At 47.3% G+C, this 18,112-nt stretch overlaps 2 protein-coding genes and 1 long non-coding RNA gene across 22 annotated transcripts in view; 1 reads left to right on the forward strand and 2 right to left on the reverse strand.

Annotated features, from left to right (window-relative positions):
• Positions 1-8,037, reverse strand: part of BFSP2 (beaded filament structural protein 2) — a 39,992-nt gene extending 31,955 nt beyond the window's left edge. Inside the window, exon 1 of the mRNA XM_006133140.5 lies at positions 5,000-8,037. Within this exon, the coding sequence (XP_006133202.2) occupies positions 5,000-5,455 (456 nt within the window). The 5' untranslated portion in view covers positions 5,456-8,037. The remainder of the gene's footprint in view (positions 1-4,999) is intronic.
• The window catches only part of LOC112547465 (uncharacterized), an 86,936-nt gene that overhangs the window by 10,026 nt on the left and 58,798 nt on the right, over positions 1-18,112 (forward strand). The window lies entirely within an intron of this gene.
• Positions 8,387-18,112, reverse strand: part of TMEM108 (transmembrane protein 108) — a 279,934-nt gene continuing 270,208 nt past the window's right edge. For 9 of the 19 annotated variants that reach the window (XM_089776594.1, XM_089776589.1, XM_089776593.1 and 6 more), the window contains one exon: positions 8,387-11,300. In XM_089776594.1, the coding sequence (XP_089632720.1) occupies positions 11,178-11,300 (123 nt within the window). In that variant the 3' untranslated portion in view covers positions 8,387-11,177. The remainder of the gene's footprint in view (positions 11,301-18,112) is intronic. The other 10 variants (XM_006133142.5, XM_075921906.2, XM_025189702.3 and 7 more) reach the window with 6 other exon arrangements.

The raw sequence follows: 18,112 nt of genomic DNA on the forward strand, positions 1-18,112 counted from the left end.
TTTAAGGGAAGCATGGTAGTTGGTGGCTCTTTAAAAACCTGTCCATGTATGGTGACGGGTAGCAGAGTCTGATGTGCACTGGTTCACATAACACGTTGGTGGGGTTACATTTGTAAAAAGGGTTTTGTATTTCTTTAGTAGTGTATATACCAGGTGATTCAGTAGATGCCATTTTAGCCCTTAATCAACAGCATAAAGGAACATGCTACAATCTGGATTCGCTATCGCTCTAATGTAGGGGTAATGTATGTGCTGAACTTTAAAAATATTTCTTTTTATACTCATTAATGTGATTTGAGACCCAATCCTATTAACACTCTGTGTATAGAATTCCTACTGAAGTTAATGGGAATTCTGCATGTGGATTGCTTATAAAGATCAGACACTCTGAAACCAATATAACTTCCATGAAAGTTAGTGGGGATATGGGTTAACCTGTTACATTGGGGTTTAATGCTTCTTAGCTGGGAATCTTTTATTGTTCGAATTAATATCTTTTTCTGAAGTTGTGCGCCACAGATACAAAATTTTAGTGACATACAGTGTTAAAACAGAAGGGAGTCTTGGCTTGAGGGATCTTCACAGACATACTTTCTCTATTTTATTTGAATAAAATGCAACATTTGAGTGTAAATGGACCAATTAGTTTTATAGTTATTCCGCTCAAACACTTTGTGCTTTATCCTTTTTCTTTTTTTAAATTGAGAAGAGTAAATGGACCTCATAATGAGATTTGGCTTCAATATTGGACACTAATGTATAGGAAATCAGAAAAATAAAACAGAATTTTCCAAGAGTTATGGAACAACATGTAAGTAAGGGTTCTAATCATACATCCCAATTTAACAGATGATACAATGTCAAACAATTGTTCCAATTACCGTAGTTATTTAGTAGATTTCATTAAGTGGCCATTAGGGAAAAAAATATACATAGGCCAATAGTAACTAAGAAGTGATATATGCTGCATTATTTTGCTTAATTGTTCATGCACATTCTGAGATATTATGACAAAATATTTTATACAAACTTGAAAAGCCAAAATATATTCTGTCCGAAAGCTATTAACTGTGGCGCTAAGCTTCCAGCATCCTCCTACTGTTGATACAGAAATCACAGTCATTTTAGAAATGACATCAAAATCAGTTACCATGGAAATGTGTGGTAGCAAAAATTCACTGTTATGATTCTATTTAAAGGGCAGGTAGAAAATTAAATGGAAACTGTCCTAGAGAGATGTAATTTAAACATAAATGACAGATAACTATTCAGTGACATTACAAAAATAAAATGGGTTTGTTTTCGCTAGTATGACTACGCTTTTTGAAATATCCTGGTAAGTGAAATACCTAATTTTGAGCATGCTAGATGGACAGACGTAGAGTTTGAGGATTTCTACAGGAACTAAGTGAATTATGATTGAAATATGATTTTGTGAAATATATTAGTAAATGTTTAGGGGATGAAAGGTTAGTTAATACTCCATGAGTATTCAGTTGGGTGTGTGTATGAGAAATGGGCAAGGGGAACTTATTTTGTCTATCAGTTGGCAAATAGTATAGTTCAAGCAACAAAAGTACAGAATAACAGGAATGGAATAATGTGGTGGGCCAATTTCATCACTGTTGAGATTTCATTGGAGATTTATATGATTCTGAGATTTTGAAAGACCACTGGAGTTTTCCTTTTGCACCCCTTCATTTGCAGTCAACCTCAGTACAGTTGGAGTCACCCATTGTCCATATCCATTTAAATGGAAGAATTAAGTCTGAAAGAAACACAGGACTTATTTAATGAATTTCAGCATTTAGAAGTACCATAAATTAGTGCATATAACCCACGGGTTATACACGATTTTACAAACCCCGCCCTCCCCTGCGGGGTATACATGTCCGCGGGGTATACAAGTTTATTTTTACCCATTAGAATTGGGTCAGCTCTGCTCCGCTGCAGGGAGGGCCTGACGAGCTTCCAGCATGCCTGTGCTGTGCTCTCTGTTCCCCCGCCCAGAGGAGGGTGGGTTGCGTCTGGCTGCAGCTGCATGGGGCCTGGGCGTGAGTGCAGCTCCCCTCCTGCAGGCCGGCTAGCTTGCCTGCGCTGCACTCTCCATTCCCCCCTGGTATGTGCAATTACCGTGAATTAGCCTATAGAACCTGTGGGTTACACACATCCACGGGTAATCTAAGTTTGTTTTTTTTACACAGCAAAGAAAAAGCGCTGGTTATACACGAGTGTGGGTTATATACTCTAAAACACCGTACATTGCCAATATTTTCAAAGGTGGGAAGGTCAAGCAATCTCTCTCTTTTAAACTCTTCTTTGGCTCTGAACATTTAATAATTACTCAACCAAGGAGGGTATGTTTTCCTCCTTTATAAGGAAGCAGTGACTCTGGGGGAAAAAACTATGAGGGGTTGTGTTGGATAATCAGCTGAATATGAACTTTCAGTGTCATGCTGTGACCACAAGAGCCAATACAGTCTCAGGATCCATACAGAGGAATATCAAGGAGGAGTAAAAGAGGTTATTTTTCCTCTATATTTGGAACTGGTATGATTTCTGCTGAAATACTGTGTCCAGTTCTGGTGCCCACAATTCAAGAAAGAGGTTGATAAATTGGAGAGGGCTCAACAAAGAGCCACAAAACGATGACTAGAAATCATTCCTTTTAGTGACTGAGGTCTTTGAGTCTATATCTATTTATCTTTGCAAAGAGAAAGTTAAGGGGTACAGTCAGTCAATACCTACCTGAGGAACAAATATTTAACAGTGGGCTCTTCAGTCTAGCAGAGAAAGCATAATCACTTATCCCTGCCACTTATGCTAAAGAAGTAACCGTTTTTCAAAATCATCAGCCAGTAGCAACCACTAGTGTTTCTTAAACTTTTTAAGACAGAGGGACACCAAACGATATTTTTTTTATAAAGAAAACGGATTTTTTGTTGAGCAAAGGGTTGGGGGGAAAGTTATTGAGCAAAAAAAAAAGTCACCTTCCCCTTTAAGGGGGGCCATTTTGAACTCTGTTCTTCACGGCACACCTCCGACTGCCTTGCAGCACATGGTTTAAGAAACACTGCACTAGAGAGTGACATGGTCATGCTCATTAAGCCAGTGTATTACACACGCAACTTCAAATCTGGTACAGGAGGCCCTGACTTGCAACCACCCGAGTTCTGACCCCCTGCACTTACGACCATTTTTGTAAGTGCGGAAGGGGCCAGAACCCCCCGATTTGCATCCTTGGCTTGCATTTACGATGGCACACATTGCCTATTGTAAATGCGGGTTCGAGTTACGACTCTTCCCCAGGAATCAATCACATCACAAGTCGGGGGCCTCCTGTACAGTATTGTGTGTGTGTGTGTGTGTGTGTGTGTGTGTGTGTGTGTGTGCAGTTATCTAGTTTGTGTGTACAAATGTGGGGTTTTGTATGTACCAACATGAGTATCTGTGCATGCACACATTAACTATTGGCAGGCAAAAGCCAGATGTTTTGAAAAGTTAGCCCAGAAAGTCTTTTTAGGAACATAGAGGCAGTAATATAGCATGTCTATCTCTGTACAGTGCTGAAGGGGAAAAATGACTCCTCAGACATTTAATCTGCCAAGCTGTTACATTAGGGAAGACTTAGCTTACCCTGTTTATTGGGGTCTGGCACTCATTGTCAGAGAGAACTAATATTTTCCTACTCAGCTCCCATTCGTTCACTGAATCTCAATATAATAGTAACACTTATAGTTTTGAGATCTGAAAATCATAAGCTTTTACAAAAGAGGAAAGCATAATTATTACTAGATAGGGAAATTGAGGTACAGAAAGATAGTGATTTGCCAAAGAATACATAATTGATGAATGGCAGAGCTCAAAATTGATCCCTGGTCTCCTGGCTCCCAGTTGGGTATTGTATCCATTGGACCACACTAAAACAGTGTCTTTCCTTCTCCCACCTTGTTTTGCTAATTATAATAAAGGGACTAATTCTCCAGCAGGAGAAAGTCAAGTCTGATGGCTAAAGAATATGATCAGGACTCGGAACACTTGGATTCTCTTTTTGATTCTGCTATTGATCCATTGTCTTTCCAAGGCAAGTTACTATGCCTATGTATGCCTCCCTTTGCCCAGTTAGAAAACATCCTACTTTAAACATGTTGTGAGACTTAGATGGTAAATATTTTTAAAGTGTTTGAGATCTCAGATGAAAGTGTATGCTTTTTGCATACTGCACAAGTGAAACATAAAGATTCCAATACCTGCTGTTTTTGCATTGACCTTTCATTAGCCCCACAAAAAGTATCACTTGCAGGTTTGTGTTGGCTTTCCAGATTTTTTATTATTATTATTATTATTATTATTATCCATGATACAAACACAGTTTCCATTTTACAGTCAGCTGCTAAATATTTTTTCTTGTGCAGAATATGCCGCCTTAAAACACTGTATAAAACACTGATTATGTGGAGGATAGAGAGTGGTGAAGGGCTGAGGAGTTGGGGAGGAGTGTCCAAGTGGGAACCATCCAGTTGTGGTTATATAATTATTACTTTTAACTAAATAGAGCTTTTGAAAATGTGATTACACAAATGAGAGAATAAAACTGAACTCTGAATTGCTAATTAAACAAGACTGTGATGATATCAAGTTGGTGGATAAACTCATTCATTCTTAGTAGCTTTCATTTAATAATTCTGTTCCTCACTGTAATAACCACAACTAAGAGAAAACAACTGATTTGATTTTAATCAGGCCAGACTATAACACCACGGGGTGCGCTTCAATCACTCCCGTGTACATAATGCCTGGAGCTCCTCTCCTGTTTAATAAGTCTTTTCCACAATACACTGTGAAATGATAATACTAATTATGATGGAGATTTGAAATCCTTCATCCAAGACATAGTGCATTGGAATCAGGCTGCATTTATCATCAGCATCGAAACCCACTGTTAGGGGTTTGCTAATGATTCACTCATCTTTGTCATTGTTAAAAATCTTGTACTCACTTGATGATAGATAGTTTCCCAGTTTTCTCTCAGTGCTTCCCAGTTGTTGACATTGGATGACTTCTTTTCCAGGTAGACTCTGATATGCTCTTCAAGCTCTTGATTGACCTGTTCTAGAGCTCTCACTTTCTCTATGTATTCCACCAGGCTTCCGTTCAGGCTTTCATAGGATAGGCCCCTTCCCTTCTCCAGCCCCTGAGATAATGGCACAGCTGAACAGGAACTGCGCAGGCCTTGTAAGAAGACACTGCTGATGCCTAGGGCTCTACGGGACACGCGGGTCCCTAGGCTGCTCATGCCTCCAGTGGGGACAATACCCACATAGACACCTCGAGATCTTGGTAGGCTTCCTCCACCTCCAATGCTTAACCTTTGGCTGGTAGCCCCAGTGCTTTCAGTCATGGAGGAAGAGGGCTGTTGCCCCAAGAATGAAGATCTGCGTCTTGGCATGGGCATGCTGTTGCTCGAATCTATTGCACTAAAAAAAGTTGCCTCTGCCTTGAAGCCCCTTGAGCCATACCCACACTGGACAGATGTGCAGACCCAAGCAGATTTTTGGTTTTGTGTTTTTGCTTTGTCCCCTTCTGGAATGTTAACATTGTGTTTCACTGATCGTCACAGGCATGTTTGTCACATTGGGGCTTTTCATTGGGTCAGCAAATCCATTTAAAGAGAAATCTCTCTGCTGCTACTGCTGCAAGTATGAAAAGGACAAAGCTGTTTACAGTGAATGCAGAACAATAACTCCTTACAGTGCACATGGTAAAATAGTACTGCTGTTTTTTAGACAGCAAGCCAGACAGATTTTTAGCATTTTATATATACATTGTGCATGCGAGCACACACACACACAGCTAGATTCTTTTACCCTTACTCATGTTGAGAAGTACTTTACTTCATGCATTGTCCTATTTAGATTATCATGGAAGTGTAGAACTGTAAGGAACCACAAGAGGTCATGTAGTCTACTCCCCTGTACTCAAAGCAGGCTGACATAATAATTAGATAATTGCTGATAGTCGTTTGTCTAACTTGTTTTGTTTTGTTGGGGTTTTTTTGTGGGAGGCAGATTTCTAGCCAGTATTTTGTTATATTGAGGCAATCCCATAGCCTAAATCCCTATCTTTTTTTGCTATCATCAGCCTTTAGGATAGGAGCTAATTGGTGGAGTACCAGTGGAATCTGTTCAGCATTTTGTAGTGATTTAGTTTGCTGTCTCTAGTAGTAATTTAGTCTTACTCCTCTGCTTTATATGCCTTGTTGATTTCTAACACCCATAGACTTTTCAGAATAGTATAGTATGTTGTTATTTTTGTTATCAGGAAGGTTAATGCACGGCAGATTTGGTGTCTGTAGTATGCAGGGAAATTTCTGTTGCCAGAATGGTTAGATTCACTAGCTTTTTGTCATGCTGTGGTGGTGGTGTATACTTTCCCAGAAATTGGAGAACATTGGTAGATGCATTTGTTCTAGATATTAAGATTGAATTAGCATCTTTGTATATGCAAAATGGAAATATCATGTCCTTTCTAAGCCATGTCATCCAAAACATCTGTATACTACAAATTTTTTAATGCTTGTTTCCCTAGGTATGGGAGCTAGGGTTCCTGGTATGTGGGACAGCATGTATTTTTTTCTACATCACGTCTTCTATCGTCTGAAAAAATGAGGAAGAACAGCTCTTGTGCAAGAGAGGGTTTTTGCGCAAAAGTCTCTTGTGCAAAAATGGCCCCCTAATTATTTATGCAAATGAAGTGTGACGATATTCTACTCCGTGCTTCATTTGCATGAGCTTTTGAGGAAGAAGGGTGCAGTATAGACGTAGCCCCAGAGACTTGTGCTGGTGCTGAGGGATTCTGCTCCTGGCAGTTGCAGCCATGGTAGCCTGGACTCTAGATTTCTGCCCCCACTCCTGCATGCTCTGAGTGCTGAGCTCAGGGCATCCTCCCCTGGCAGCTTCTGCTGGGGTTGGGTGGCTTCTGCTCCAGTGGCTCCAGCCTAGGCCTCGGGTCTTTCCTCCCTCCCTTGCCCTCAGGGCACCGAGCTAAGGGCTTCCTCCCAAGTGATTCTTGCTGGGGCTGTGAACTTCCACTCCCAATGGCTGTGGCTAAGGCTGCCCGGACTCTGGGCTTCTCTCCCCTCTTCCACAGCTTCTCTGTGGCCCTGGAACTCTGGGCTTCCTTCCTTGGAGGCTCCTGCTGGGACTTGGGGTACTGAGTTGAAGCTATTGCCCCAGGACTTCTTCCAGGTCTGGGGCACCCATTTTTATTGCAGGCCCCCAAATTAGCTGGGAATGCCTGCCTTACTCGGCCACTGGCCTGGGAGAGCAGCTAGAAATCTCTGGCACCTCTAGGCACCATCTCCACCTCAGCCCCGAAGGCAGCACAGAAGTCAGGGTGGCAAACTTGGGATCCCTTCTCAACTTTGCAGCCTCTCCCTATCCCATTTTGGGTCAAGACCCCCATAGTTACAACCCCATAAAAGTTCACATATCAACATCTGAAATCATGAAAATGGACACTTTTTAAAACCCTCCATCTGTTAAATTGATCAGAATAGACCGAGAATTTGGTAGGGCCCTAGTGATGGCCATGACATGCTAGGGAATGTACTAAATCAGTGACCTGATTAGGGAACCTGTGAAGGAGGCCTTCTAGAAAACTCCACTGGTGAGCTGAAGGGAACACTCCCTTGGAAGTACCTTGAGGAGATGTTGGTGGCATAAATCCCACTTTCCTTTCTACAGGGGTGAATCCCCTTTTGGTGTAGTGACTGTTGCTGGCACAAGGGAGTGAAATTTGAATTGACACCCTTGATACTAGCAGGTGTGACTCAAAGCCTATGCACATATGTATACACATTGTGACAGATAATCTATATTGTACTATTTCCAGTCCGCTCATATAACCAAGTTTGACAATTCAGCCCTTAGAGAAATAAGTACAGCTCTTATTTAACCCAATGGGAATTGTACCTGCGTCTTTGAGGAAGAAATGAGTTTAGCTCTGTTCACTCTTCTTTTATGCTTCAGATTATAAATACACAGTGGCTGTGTCTACACTGCACCCCTTTTCTGGAAAAGGGATGCAGATTAGACACTTCGGAATTGCAAATCCACGGGGGATTTAAATATCCCCCGCGGCATTTGCATTTACATGGCTGCCGCTTTTTTCCAAATTGAAAGTAGGAATAAGAAATCCTCCGGAAAAGGGCTTATTTTCCGGAGAATTGCGTCTAGACTGGCGCTTTTCTCCAGCTTATCCCCAAGCCGGAAAAGAGCGGCAGCCATGTAAATGCAAATGCCATGGGGGATATTTAAATCCCCCGCGGATTTGCAATTCTGAAGTGTCTAATCTGCATCCCTTTTCCGGAAAAGGGGTGCAGTGTAGACACAGCCTGTGTGTGGTGTCCTGCAGCCTTTTCCACAGGCCAAACTGCTGGTGGAGTTTAAGCCCTAATCAGATCTGATGCTCATCAAATACTGCGTTTATCCTTCATTCACCAGAGTTAAGGATAGAGGGATGCACAGCTTTTGTCTCTCCACTAAGCATGTGCACCTGAATCCTCTCAATGTCCATAGCCATCTACAATAACTTGACAATAAATCTACTGATTTAGAGAGCAAGAGAAACGAGACTGCTCTGATTTAAAGAGATGAACCAAATGACCCATGATATCCATTCTGTCCTTAGCAGCTATGGTTTTATAAATCTCTGAAGACTGTGGCACAGATTCAAAATAGTGTCTTAGCATTATAGAAGGGATGGGTCTAAACTGCTTTTGTGGCCCCAAGATCCTGGGCCTGTAATCTGAGCCCTGATGCCCAGGGCTGAAACCAGGACTGGTGGGGCTCTGGCTTTTGCTGCAGCAAGTCTAAGCCAGTCCTGGTGACCTCATTAGAATGGGGTCAGTACCCACTTTGGGGTCCCGTCTCACCTTTTGAGAACCGCTGCTTTAGATATGGCATTAAAGTTTTCATGTTCTCTACTACTTTTAATACATCTTGCTCCTTATTACCCACCACGGTTTTAATTTGGCTATTGCAGCTTGCAGGCAGGCTTAAAAGATGGATGTCCTTTACTGCCATTATACCCTATAGCAGTGGTCTCCAACCTTTTTACACCCAAGATCACTTTTTAAGTCTCAGAACAGGTGAAGATCTACTGCCCCGCCCCTTCCTTGAAGCCCTGCCTACATTACATGAGGAAATCTAATGTAAATGCACTGCGAAGGTGCGCAGTTCAGAGAGGGCTCAAGAGCTACTGGTAGATCGCGATCTATTGGTTCTATAGAATCTACTGCAAATCTTGCATCCTCACCAGGACTTCAATGTGAGTGCTGCCTGTGAACGAGAAGGGGATTAGTCCCTGACAGCACTGTTCTTCTCTTAGAATTGTGCATATTATGTGCTATCCAGATTCCTATGAACACTGTTTGATGGGAGGAGTACTGGGGATTTGGCGATGTTGCAGAAGAACGGAGGTATTCTGAGAGCACTGTGGGAGCACAGTACATAAATATCTCATTTAATAAAAGATGAAACATTCATCTCCTCTGCTTGTGCGGCTAGATGCTCACAGGAGATAGTGCCTTTTCCAACCCCTTGATCTCGCTGTCCATTCCCTGCTGGCACAATGACTGAACTGCTGCCAGGCTTGGTAGCCAATTCCCTAAAGCTCCACAACTGCTAGCATCAGCACACTGTCTGGGTCTACAGTGCGAGTGCTAGGAGGGGCTCACTGTGGTGCTGTCTCTTTCATAACTCATCCCACAGAAACAGCTAGAACATATCTCAGCATATGAGATCTCCTGCACTTGCTCTATCGAGTGAATCTAATGTGGAATGTGTACCAAGTAAGGGCGATAGTCTGTTTTATCTTAGGGTGTCTCTAGACTATATGGCTCCGTTGACGGAACCATGTAGTCTAGACACACCCTTAATGAATATTGTATGTGCATGTTTAAATATGTTCAGAGCTGTTAAAAAAAGGATGGTGATCAATTGTTATCCATGACCATTGAAGATAGGAAAATAAACACTTGACTTAATCTGCATCAAGGGAGATTAGGAAAAGCTTTCTAACTATATAGCTAAACTTTGGAATAGTTTTCAAGGGAAGCTGTGGAATTCCCATCAGTGGAGGTTTTTAAGAACAGGTTGGACATACAATTGTCAAGGATGGCCTAGGTTTATTTGCCCCGGTCTTAGTGCAGAGGGCTGGACTAGGTGAACACTAGAGGTCCCTTCCAGTTTTGCATTTCTGTGATTGTTACTGCATCGCTGGCTCTGTGACTACTAGAGTTAATTCCGGCAAAAAATGTCAGTGGTTTCAGACTAAGTGTTATGATCAGTACTCCGCAAGACTACACCACAGTTACTACCTTTTATGTTTCACCTAAACTCAAAGCACTCGTGAGGAGGGGAAGGGGGAAGGTCATGGTGAGACATAAAAACAAAAAGCTTTGGTTCTGATCAAAGAAGCATGACCAAGAGGGGGAGATTCTAGGAGACCTAGATAGGCAGTCTAGGGAGAGGCAAGCTGATTCTCAGAGTTGGATAAGTTAAGGGCCTGTTTAAATTAGCAAAGAAAGACTTAAGTTTTGGTATGAAAATGTGTGGTCAGTCTTTTATTGTTTTACCCGTTTTTTGTCTGCTAGTTACATTTCTATGAACCAAAATCATACTTGTTTTGAAGAAGCTATCCCGAGTCTTTGCTTTTTACATTGGTCATGAGTTCCTGGTGAGGGATTCTATAGCCAGACATGACTACAACTGGTGAAACCTAATGAACGGTGGGGTTCCCAGTGTACAGCAGAGGCCCGTCCCTTGGAAAAAGAGTCCTGTGCAGTACCAAATAAGCACAGTCTTCAGAGAGGCTAACCTTCCGTAGTGACGATACTGACTAAGCATTTTGTAAAAGCAGTTAGTAAATGATAGCAGGAAAAGCAGTTGGTTCAGTAGGTGTTTTGCTTAGAAATACTTTTATTTTATAAAGCCACAGTTTTCTGTAAAGTTTTACCACACTTATAAAAAAGAAGTTGACAATTTTTAGGGGAAAAAAGCTGAAAACATTTCTCATAATTCAGGGTTACACAAAGATTATATTTATAATATATATATTTATTTATAATTTGGAGACACTAAAGATGGAACTGCAATACAAGGGCAGGTGTGGGATCATATTTCAGACACTTGCTCATGTCCTACAAATAGCGTTTCTTGACAAAAGGGGTTAACAAGGACCATCCCACTGTCTCTGTAATCACCATTGGCTGGGGAACGTGGCTCAGACAGATGGTCCTAAGGAGAGAGAGAGAAAAGAGCATGAGCTATTTAGATTCTGTTATTAACTCTTGGTGTACATCACAGCACATTGCAGTTTGCCTTTATTATATATAAAGGAACATGGTGATGATATAAGCCCTATAGAGTGAAAGCTGAGAAAATATGTCCAAATTCTTCAAAGTGTCCCTATTTTTAGGTGTCCCAGGTTCTGACTATCCAGCTTTAGAAAACCAGGGCTTGATTTCCGGAGGTTTTGCTCTAACTGCAGTCAAATGGGAGCTGTGGGTTGAAAAATCAGGCCACTACTTACTCAACTTGGCCACCCAAGAATTGAGGAGCCCAAAATTAGAGACTATTTTACAGAATTTGGCCTCGTGTAATTTTGCTTTCTTTAAATTTTGCAAACAATTTTTTTGTGTGAAATGTCATATCCATTATTCCCAACTAGTTAGCTTTCAGAGAGACTCTCCCAAGCCCGCATACAAAGGAATTACATTTTTGACCTCTTTTTTTTTTAATGTAATAAAGAACTAACTTGGTGCTAGACTATACAGAAAATGTCTGTGATATTAACACTGAAGTATGTTCCTTTTCCACTTCAAGTTAGTGACAAGACAGCAAAGAAACTTTATGGTTACAGTTCTGGCTTTAGCTAAGTTTTCTGCTAAAATTAGAAATTACAGAGCCCCAATGTACAATGTACTTACTCAGGTTAAGGGTAGGAATCAACAGAACTTACTTTTTTTTAAAACTAGTTTTCCTTATTAAAAAATAGCAAGATATCCACTTTTTCATCAAAGGATTGCTTTATTTCCTATCAGTATCTGTCCATCTTGGTGCTCCTATGTCACCTCAAATGGCCGGTTAGAGATGCTGGACATGTGAGGACATTTTGGGAGACTGCCTATGCTGCACTGATCCTTAGTTGCTTTTTAGGGGCAACTTGCAGGCTGCATATAATACACGCTCTATTATGACGTCCAATTCAGTTTTAAATAACTCCAGTGGTAGGGCTCCTACAACTTCTCGTTTTGGTGACTGTTCTACACCCTAACAGTTTTCACTGTGAGGAAGTTGTCTCTTGGAATGCTTAGAGTAGATTTTGTGGTTTAGTTTCAAATTGAATTAAATGAGTGCCAGCTAACTAAGGCCTTGTCTACACTATGAGATAAGGTTGAATTTATTAAGATTGATTTTTTTTTTTAGCACCTGCTTTTGTCAAATCAAAGGTGCATGTCCCCACTGTGTGCAAGAATTCAGCGTCGTTCAAAGTAGTGAACCCCCAGTAGGGTGGCCACCGTTGACTTTGAGAGCGATGCCCACAGTTCCTGTCTCCCCTTTGCATTCTGGGTTATGAGCCTAGTGCATGCTGGGATCAAAACTATGTAGTGGGTGGTTCTGGGTACATATCATCAGTGTCCCATAATGCATTCGTCTCCTCCCTCCCGCACTGCTTGAAAGCAATGGCAAATAGTCTTTTCATGCTCTTTCCCCCCGGATTATCTGTGCAGATGCCATAGCAGGGGAAGCATGGAACCCATTGTGAAACCGAAGTATTATGGCAAATTGTGACGGGGTGAGGCAACCCCGCACTAGAGGGGCCCCCCCCAGCGAGGCAGGGGAAAGTGGCGCGGCTTGTCTCGGCGCCGCCGAGGACGCGTCCGGTGGGGTAACCGGGACGCGCCGCTCGGCAGGCGGGCGAGCGGGCGGGACCCCGAGCAACACAGGGGAGGGCGGTGACGGGGTGAGGCAACCCCGCACCGAGGAGGGCCCCCCCAGCGGGGCAGGAAGAAACGCCACGGCTGGACCTGCTGCCGCCGGGGACGCAGGCAGCAGGGCAGCCGGGACATGCCGCCAGACTGGCGGCTCCAGGGACGCAGCCCGGGACAGCGCGGGGGAAGAACCCCCCCCCGGCAAGGTTAGTGGGGACAACCGGGCAGGGACGGCACCCCACCAGCCTCGGGGCGGGCGGCCCCGCGGGCGCCCCAGCCGGCCCTATGCCCCACAGCTGCAGGAGAGGGAGAGAACGCTGGGGGTGAGGGGAAACAGCTGGGGAGGAGAAGCTGGGGCCGTGGATGAGCACAGGTGTGAGTGCTCTGGAGGGGCGGGGCGGCACCTTCCCCAGGTATAAAGTCAGGAGAGGCAGAAGCAGGGGAGGAGGAGAAGGAGGACGCTGGAGGCAGAGACTGAGAGACACCGAGGAGGCGGCGAGACCAGCCAGCTGGTGAGCGGACGAGCGAGGGCGTGAGGAAGCAGCCCAGGGCGGGTGTACTGGAGCCCGAGGGTTGATGCGTTGCGGCTCTGTGCCCCATCAGCCAGGTCGGGGGAGAGAAGAGCATCTCCCCCGCCTTAGGGCCCTGGGCTGGGGTCTGGAGAGAGGGAGGGCCCGGACCCCCCTCACCTCCTCGCTCGCGGGATCCTCGGGGCAACCACCGGGAGGGCCGACCCGGCGCCGCGGCACCGAGACTGGGACCTTCCGGGACGGCAACCGTGGGAGTGTGACTGCCCAGGACGGGGTGGGCTCACGGACCCCGTAACACGTGGTGGAGAATGTGGGCAGCGGGCCCCCGAACGGAAGGGGGGCGCTAGCGGAGCAGGGGTGGCGCTTGGGCACGGATAAGGGTGGAGGTTTGTGGTCTTCTCTCTAAGGGGGCCGCCCAGATGGAGCCGGCAAAGGTGTTGGAGTGGGTGATGGAAAACCAGCGGCAGCAGCAGCACCAACAGACGCAGATCGTGCAACAGCTGGCGGCGCAGTTTCAAGAGCAACAACGGCAACTGGTTAGAGAGCTCACGGAACACCAACAGGCGGTAGGGGCCCGCCGAGGGAGAGGGGAAGCCCCCTGGCCAGGGGAAGAAGACACAGCGGGAGGGGTCCAGCCGCCCGTTCGTTTAGCTAAGTTAGGCCCAGCGGATGACGTGGAGGCCTTCCTCGTAACCTTTGAGCGAGTGGCCACGGCGGCAAGATGGCCGGAAGAACACTGGGCGACTATAGTAGCTCCCTACTTGTCCGGACCAGCCCAGATGGCATATCGGGGGTTGCCCGCGAGGGAGGCGCTCCACTACTATAAAGTGAAGGAGGCCATATTAGACCAGGTAGGGATAACCCCCGAAACGTACCGCCAGCGGTTCCGGCAAGAACGATACCGGCCAGGAGACCGGCCCCGCGCAGTGGCCCATCGCCTGAAAGAGTCCGGGATGCGGTGGCTGGAACCCGAGCCCAAGACGGGAATGCAGGTGGCGGAGCTCGTCATTTTGGAACAGTTTATACAGGTGCTCCCGGGGGAAGGACAGAGGTGGGTTCGGCGTCACCGGCCCTCCACGTTAGCTGAAGCAGTGACGTTGATGGAGGATTTTGTGGCCGCAGAAGGAACGGAGGAGCGCGGGAAGAATCCGGTGAGTGGTCCGCCCGGGAGAGCGTCAATTGCAAGTAAGGGCCCCGCCGGGAGGGGAGAGCGAAGGCAGTCGGCGGAACCGGGGCCAGCCTGGGGACGGAAGTTAGCACCCGTATGGCGGAACCCAGCAGAAGAACCCAGGGCGGAGAAGAGGGGGCTCGCCCCCGAGGGAGACAACGGACGGAAGGTGGGGCCACCTAATAAGCTGGTCTGCTTCCAGTGCGGGCAGGAGGGCCACTTCCGCCGGGAGTGCCCTGTAATGGACTGTACTTTCGGAAGGGTGATGACCTCGGAGGCCCAGAAGGCGAAGCCCCTGCCGAGTAAGGTGATGGCCAGGGTAAAAGTGGGGGGCCGTATTGTGGAGGCACTGGTGGACTCCGGCTGCGGACAGACGATGGTCCGGGCAGACCTGGTCGAAGGGGGAGCAGCTACGGGAGGGCCCATCTGGATGCAGTGTGTCCACGGGGACGTCCGCCCTTATCCGACGGCTTGGGTCCAGATAGAGGACGGACGGCATACAGAGACGTGGCGAGTGGCGTTAGCCCCAAACCTGGCGTACCCCGCCCTGCTGGGATACGACTGGCCGGGCCTGGGCCCCTTGCTCCGACAATGGGGGCAGGCCGTGACATCACTCGAGGACGACCCCGGGGAAAGGGTGCCGGAGGTGGCGCAGGGGGAAGAAGCCCAGGCCCCGACTAGCGGGCACCCTACGGGAGGGGCTACGCCGGCCGGTACCGGAGAGGATACCCAGCTGTCTAATCTGGAGGTAGACGAAGGGGACTTCATCCAGCTTCAGCGGGAAGACCCCTCGCTTCAGCGAGCCTGGGACCAAGCTACGGCCCTGGGTGAAGGAGACGGGCCTCAGGAGACCTATGGCCAGAATCCCCGATTTGAGGTACGCGGGGATCGATTATACCGGGTGACCCAGGAGAGGGAGGGGCGTGAGACGGTCCGCCAGCTATTAGTCCCCACCAGGTATAGGTGGCGGGTCTTGGAATTGGCGCACGCCCACCCCTGGGCCGGGCACCTGGGGCGGGAGAAGACCCAACAGCGCGTGCTGCAAAGGTTCTTCTGGCCAGGGGTATATCGGGCTGTCCGGGACTTTTGTGACTCCTGCCCACAGTGCCAGCTGACGGCCCCAGCAGGGATCCCGAGGGCCCCGCTCATCCCGCTCCCGGTGGTGGGTGTCCCTTTCGAGCGGGTGGCTTTCGACCTGGTAGGGCCGGTCGAGAAGTCAGGACGGGGGCACCAATTTATATTGGTTTTAATAGACTACGCAACTCGGTATCCCGAAGCCGTCCCATTGCGGTCCACCACGGCGTCCGTGATCGCGGGAGAGCTGGTAAAAATCTTCGCGAGGGTAGGGCTCCCTCGGGAGGTGTTAACGGATCAGGGCCCAAATGTCACATCCCGGGTAATGAGCGAACTCTGTCGGATGCTGCGGATTAAAACCTTACGCACCTCCGTGTACCACCCCCAAACGGATGGCCTAGTAGAACGATTTAACAAGACGCTGAAAGCAATGATAAGACGGTTTATACATGACGACCCCCGGGAATGGGATAAGATGTTGCCGGCCCTGTTGTTTGCTGTCAGGGAAGTGCCCCAGGCCTCCTCGGGGTACTCCCCATTTGAATTGTTGTACGGGCGGCAACCACGGGGAATATTAGACCTGGTGAAAGAGAACTGGGAGGAGCAAGAGTCGAGGGCCCGGGGGACAGTCCACTATGTGCTGCAACTCCGGGAAAGGTTGAGAGCACTGGGGGAGTTAGCGAAAAGCAATCTAGAAAGGGCTCAGGAGTACCAGGAGAGACGCTACAAACAGGGGGCCCGTTTGAGGGAATTCGCACCAGGAGATTGGGTCCTGTTGCTATTGCCAGACCGAGATTCCAAGCTGATGGCGAGGTGGCAGGGCCCATTTGAGGTTCTCCGGAGGGTTGGGAAGGTGGACTATGAACTGAGGTTACAAGGGAAAAGGAAGGACACCCAAATATACCATGTAAACCTCTTAAAGAGGTGGAAGCCCCGAGAAGCACTATTGGTGGATCCGCGGCCCCTCGAGTTAGACCTCGGCCCTTGGTGTGAGCCAGAGGAAAAACCCTGGATAGAGGGAGAACTGGCACCCGCGCAGAGGAAAGAGATGGAACAGCTGCTACAGACGTTTCCACACGTACTAACAAGCCATCCAGGTAAGACGACCCTCGCCGCCCATGAGATAGACACGGAGCCCGGGAAGAGAGTCCGCAACCCGCTCAGGCCATTACCACGGAAGCTATGGGAGCCCGTGAAACAGGAGTTACAGCTGATGTTACAGTGGGGGGTGGTAGAAGAATCGCATAGTGACTGGCGGAGCCCGATAGTGCTGGTTCCAAAGGCAGACAAGACATTACGGTTCTGTATAGACTTCCGGGGGGTGAATGCGATCTCACGCTTCGACGCCTACCCCATGCCCCGGGTGGAGGAGTTGCTCGAGCGTATTGGAGAAGCCCAGTACCTCTCCACGATTGACCTCACGAAAGGCTACTGGCAAATTCCTCTGACCCCCGGAGCCAGGGAAAAGACCGCCTTTGCCACTCCCTTTGGGCTGTACCAATTTGTGACGATGCCATTCGGGCTCCATGGCGCCGCGGCAACATTCCAACGGCTCATGGACCGAATACTGCGGCAGCACCAGGCCTTCGCCGTCGCGTATATTGACGACATCGTCATATTTAGCACAACCTGGGAGCAACACCTGAAACATGTGCAGGCCATCCTCAAAACCTTAGCGGAGGCGGGTTTAACAGCAAACCCAAAGAAATGCAAATTCGGACGCCGGGAAGTGTCATATCTAGGCTATACCGTGGGGGGAGGGCGCCTAAAGCCCTTAGTCGACAAGGTGAGTGCGGTACGGGATTGGCCTTTACCCACAACCAAGAGACAGATACGTCAGTTCCTGGGGTTAGCGGGGTACTATAGACGATTTATAGCCGACTTCGCCACCCTAGCGGCCCCGTTGACAGACATGACGCGGAACAACCAACCCCAAAAAGTAAGATGGACCGAAAGGGGCAGGCAGGCATTTGACACGATCAAACGACGCCTGGTGTCCGCCCCTATATTACGACAACCCGACTTTTCAAGACCATTCATCCTGCAGACGGACGCCTCAGAGGTGGGGCTCGGGGCAGTGTTAGCGCAGGAAGTCGAAGGGGGGGAGCATCCCATACTATACCTGAGTCGCAAACTGTTCGATCGGGAAAAGAACTATGCGACTATTGAGAAAGAGGCCCTGGCAGTTAAATGGGCCATTGAGGCTTTACGTTATTACCTTCTAGGGGACCGGTTCCTGTTGATCACAGACCACGCACCGTTGAAGTGGATCCAGTCGATGAAAGAGACGAATGCACGAATAATGCGGTGGTATTTAGCTCTCCAACCATACTGTTTCCAAGT

This window comes from Pelodiscus sinensis, chromosome 2 (assembly GCF_052426305.1).
Source record: "Pelodiscus sinensis isolate ZL-2025 chromosome 2, ASM5242630v1, whole genome shotgun sequence".
NCBI lineage: Eukaryota > Metazoa > Chordata > Testudines > Trionychidae > Pelodiscus > Pelodiscus sinensis.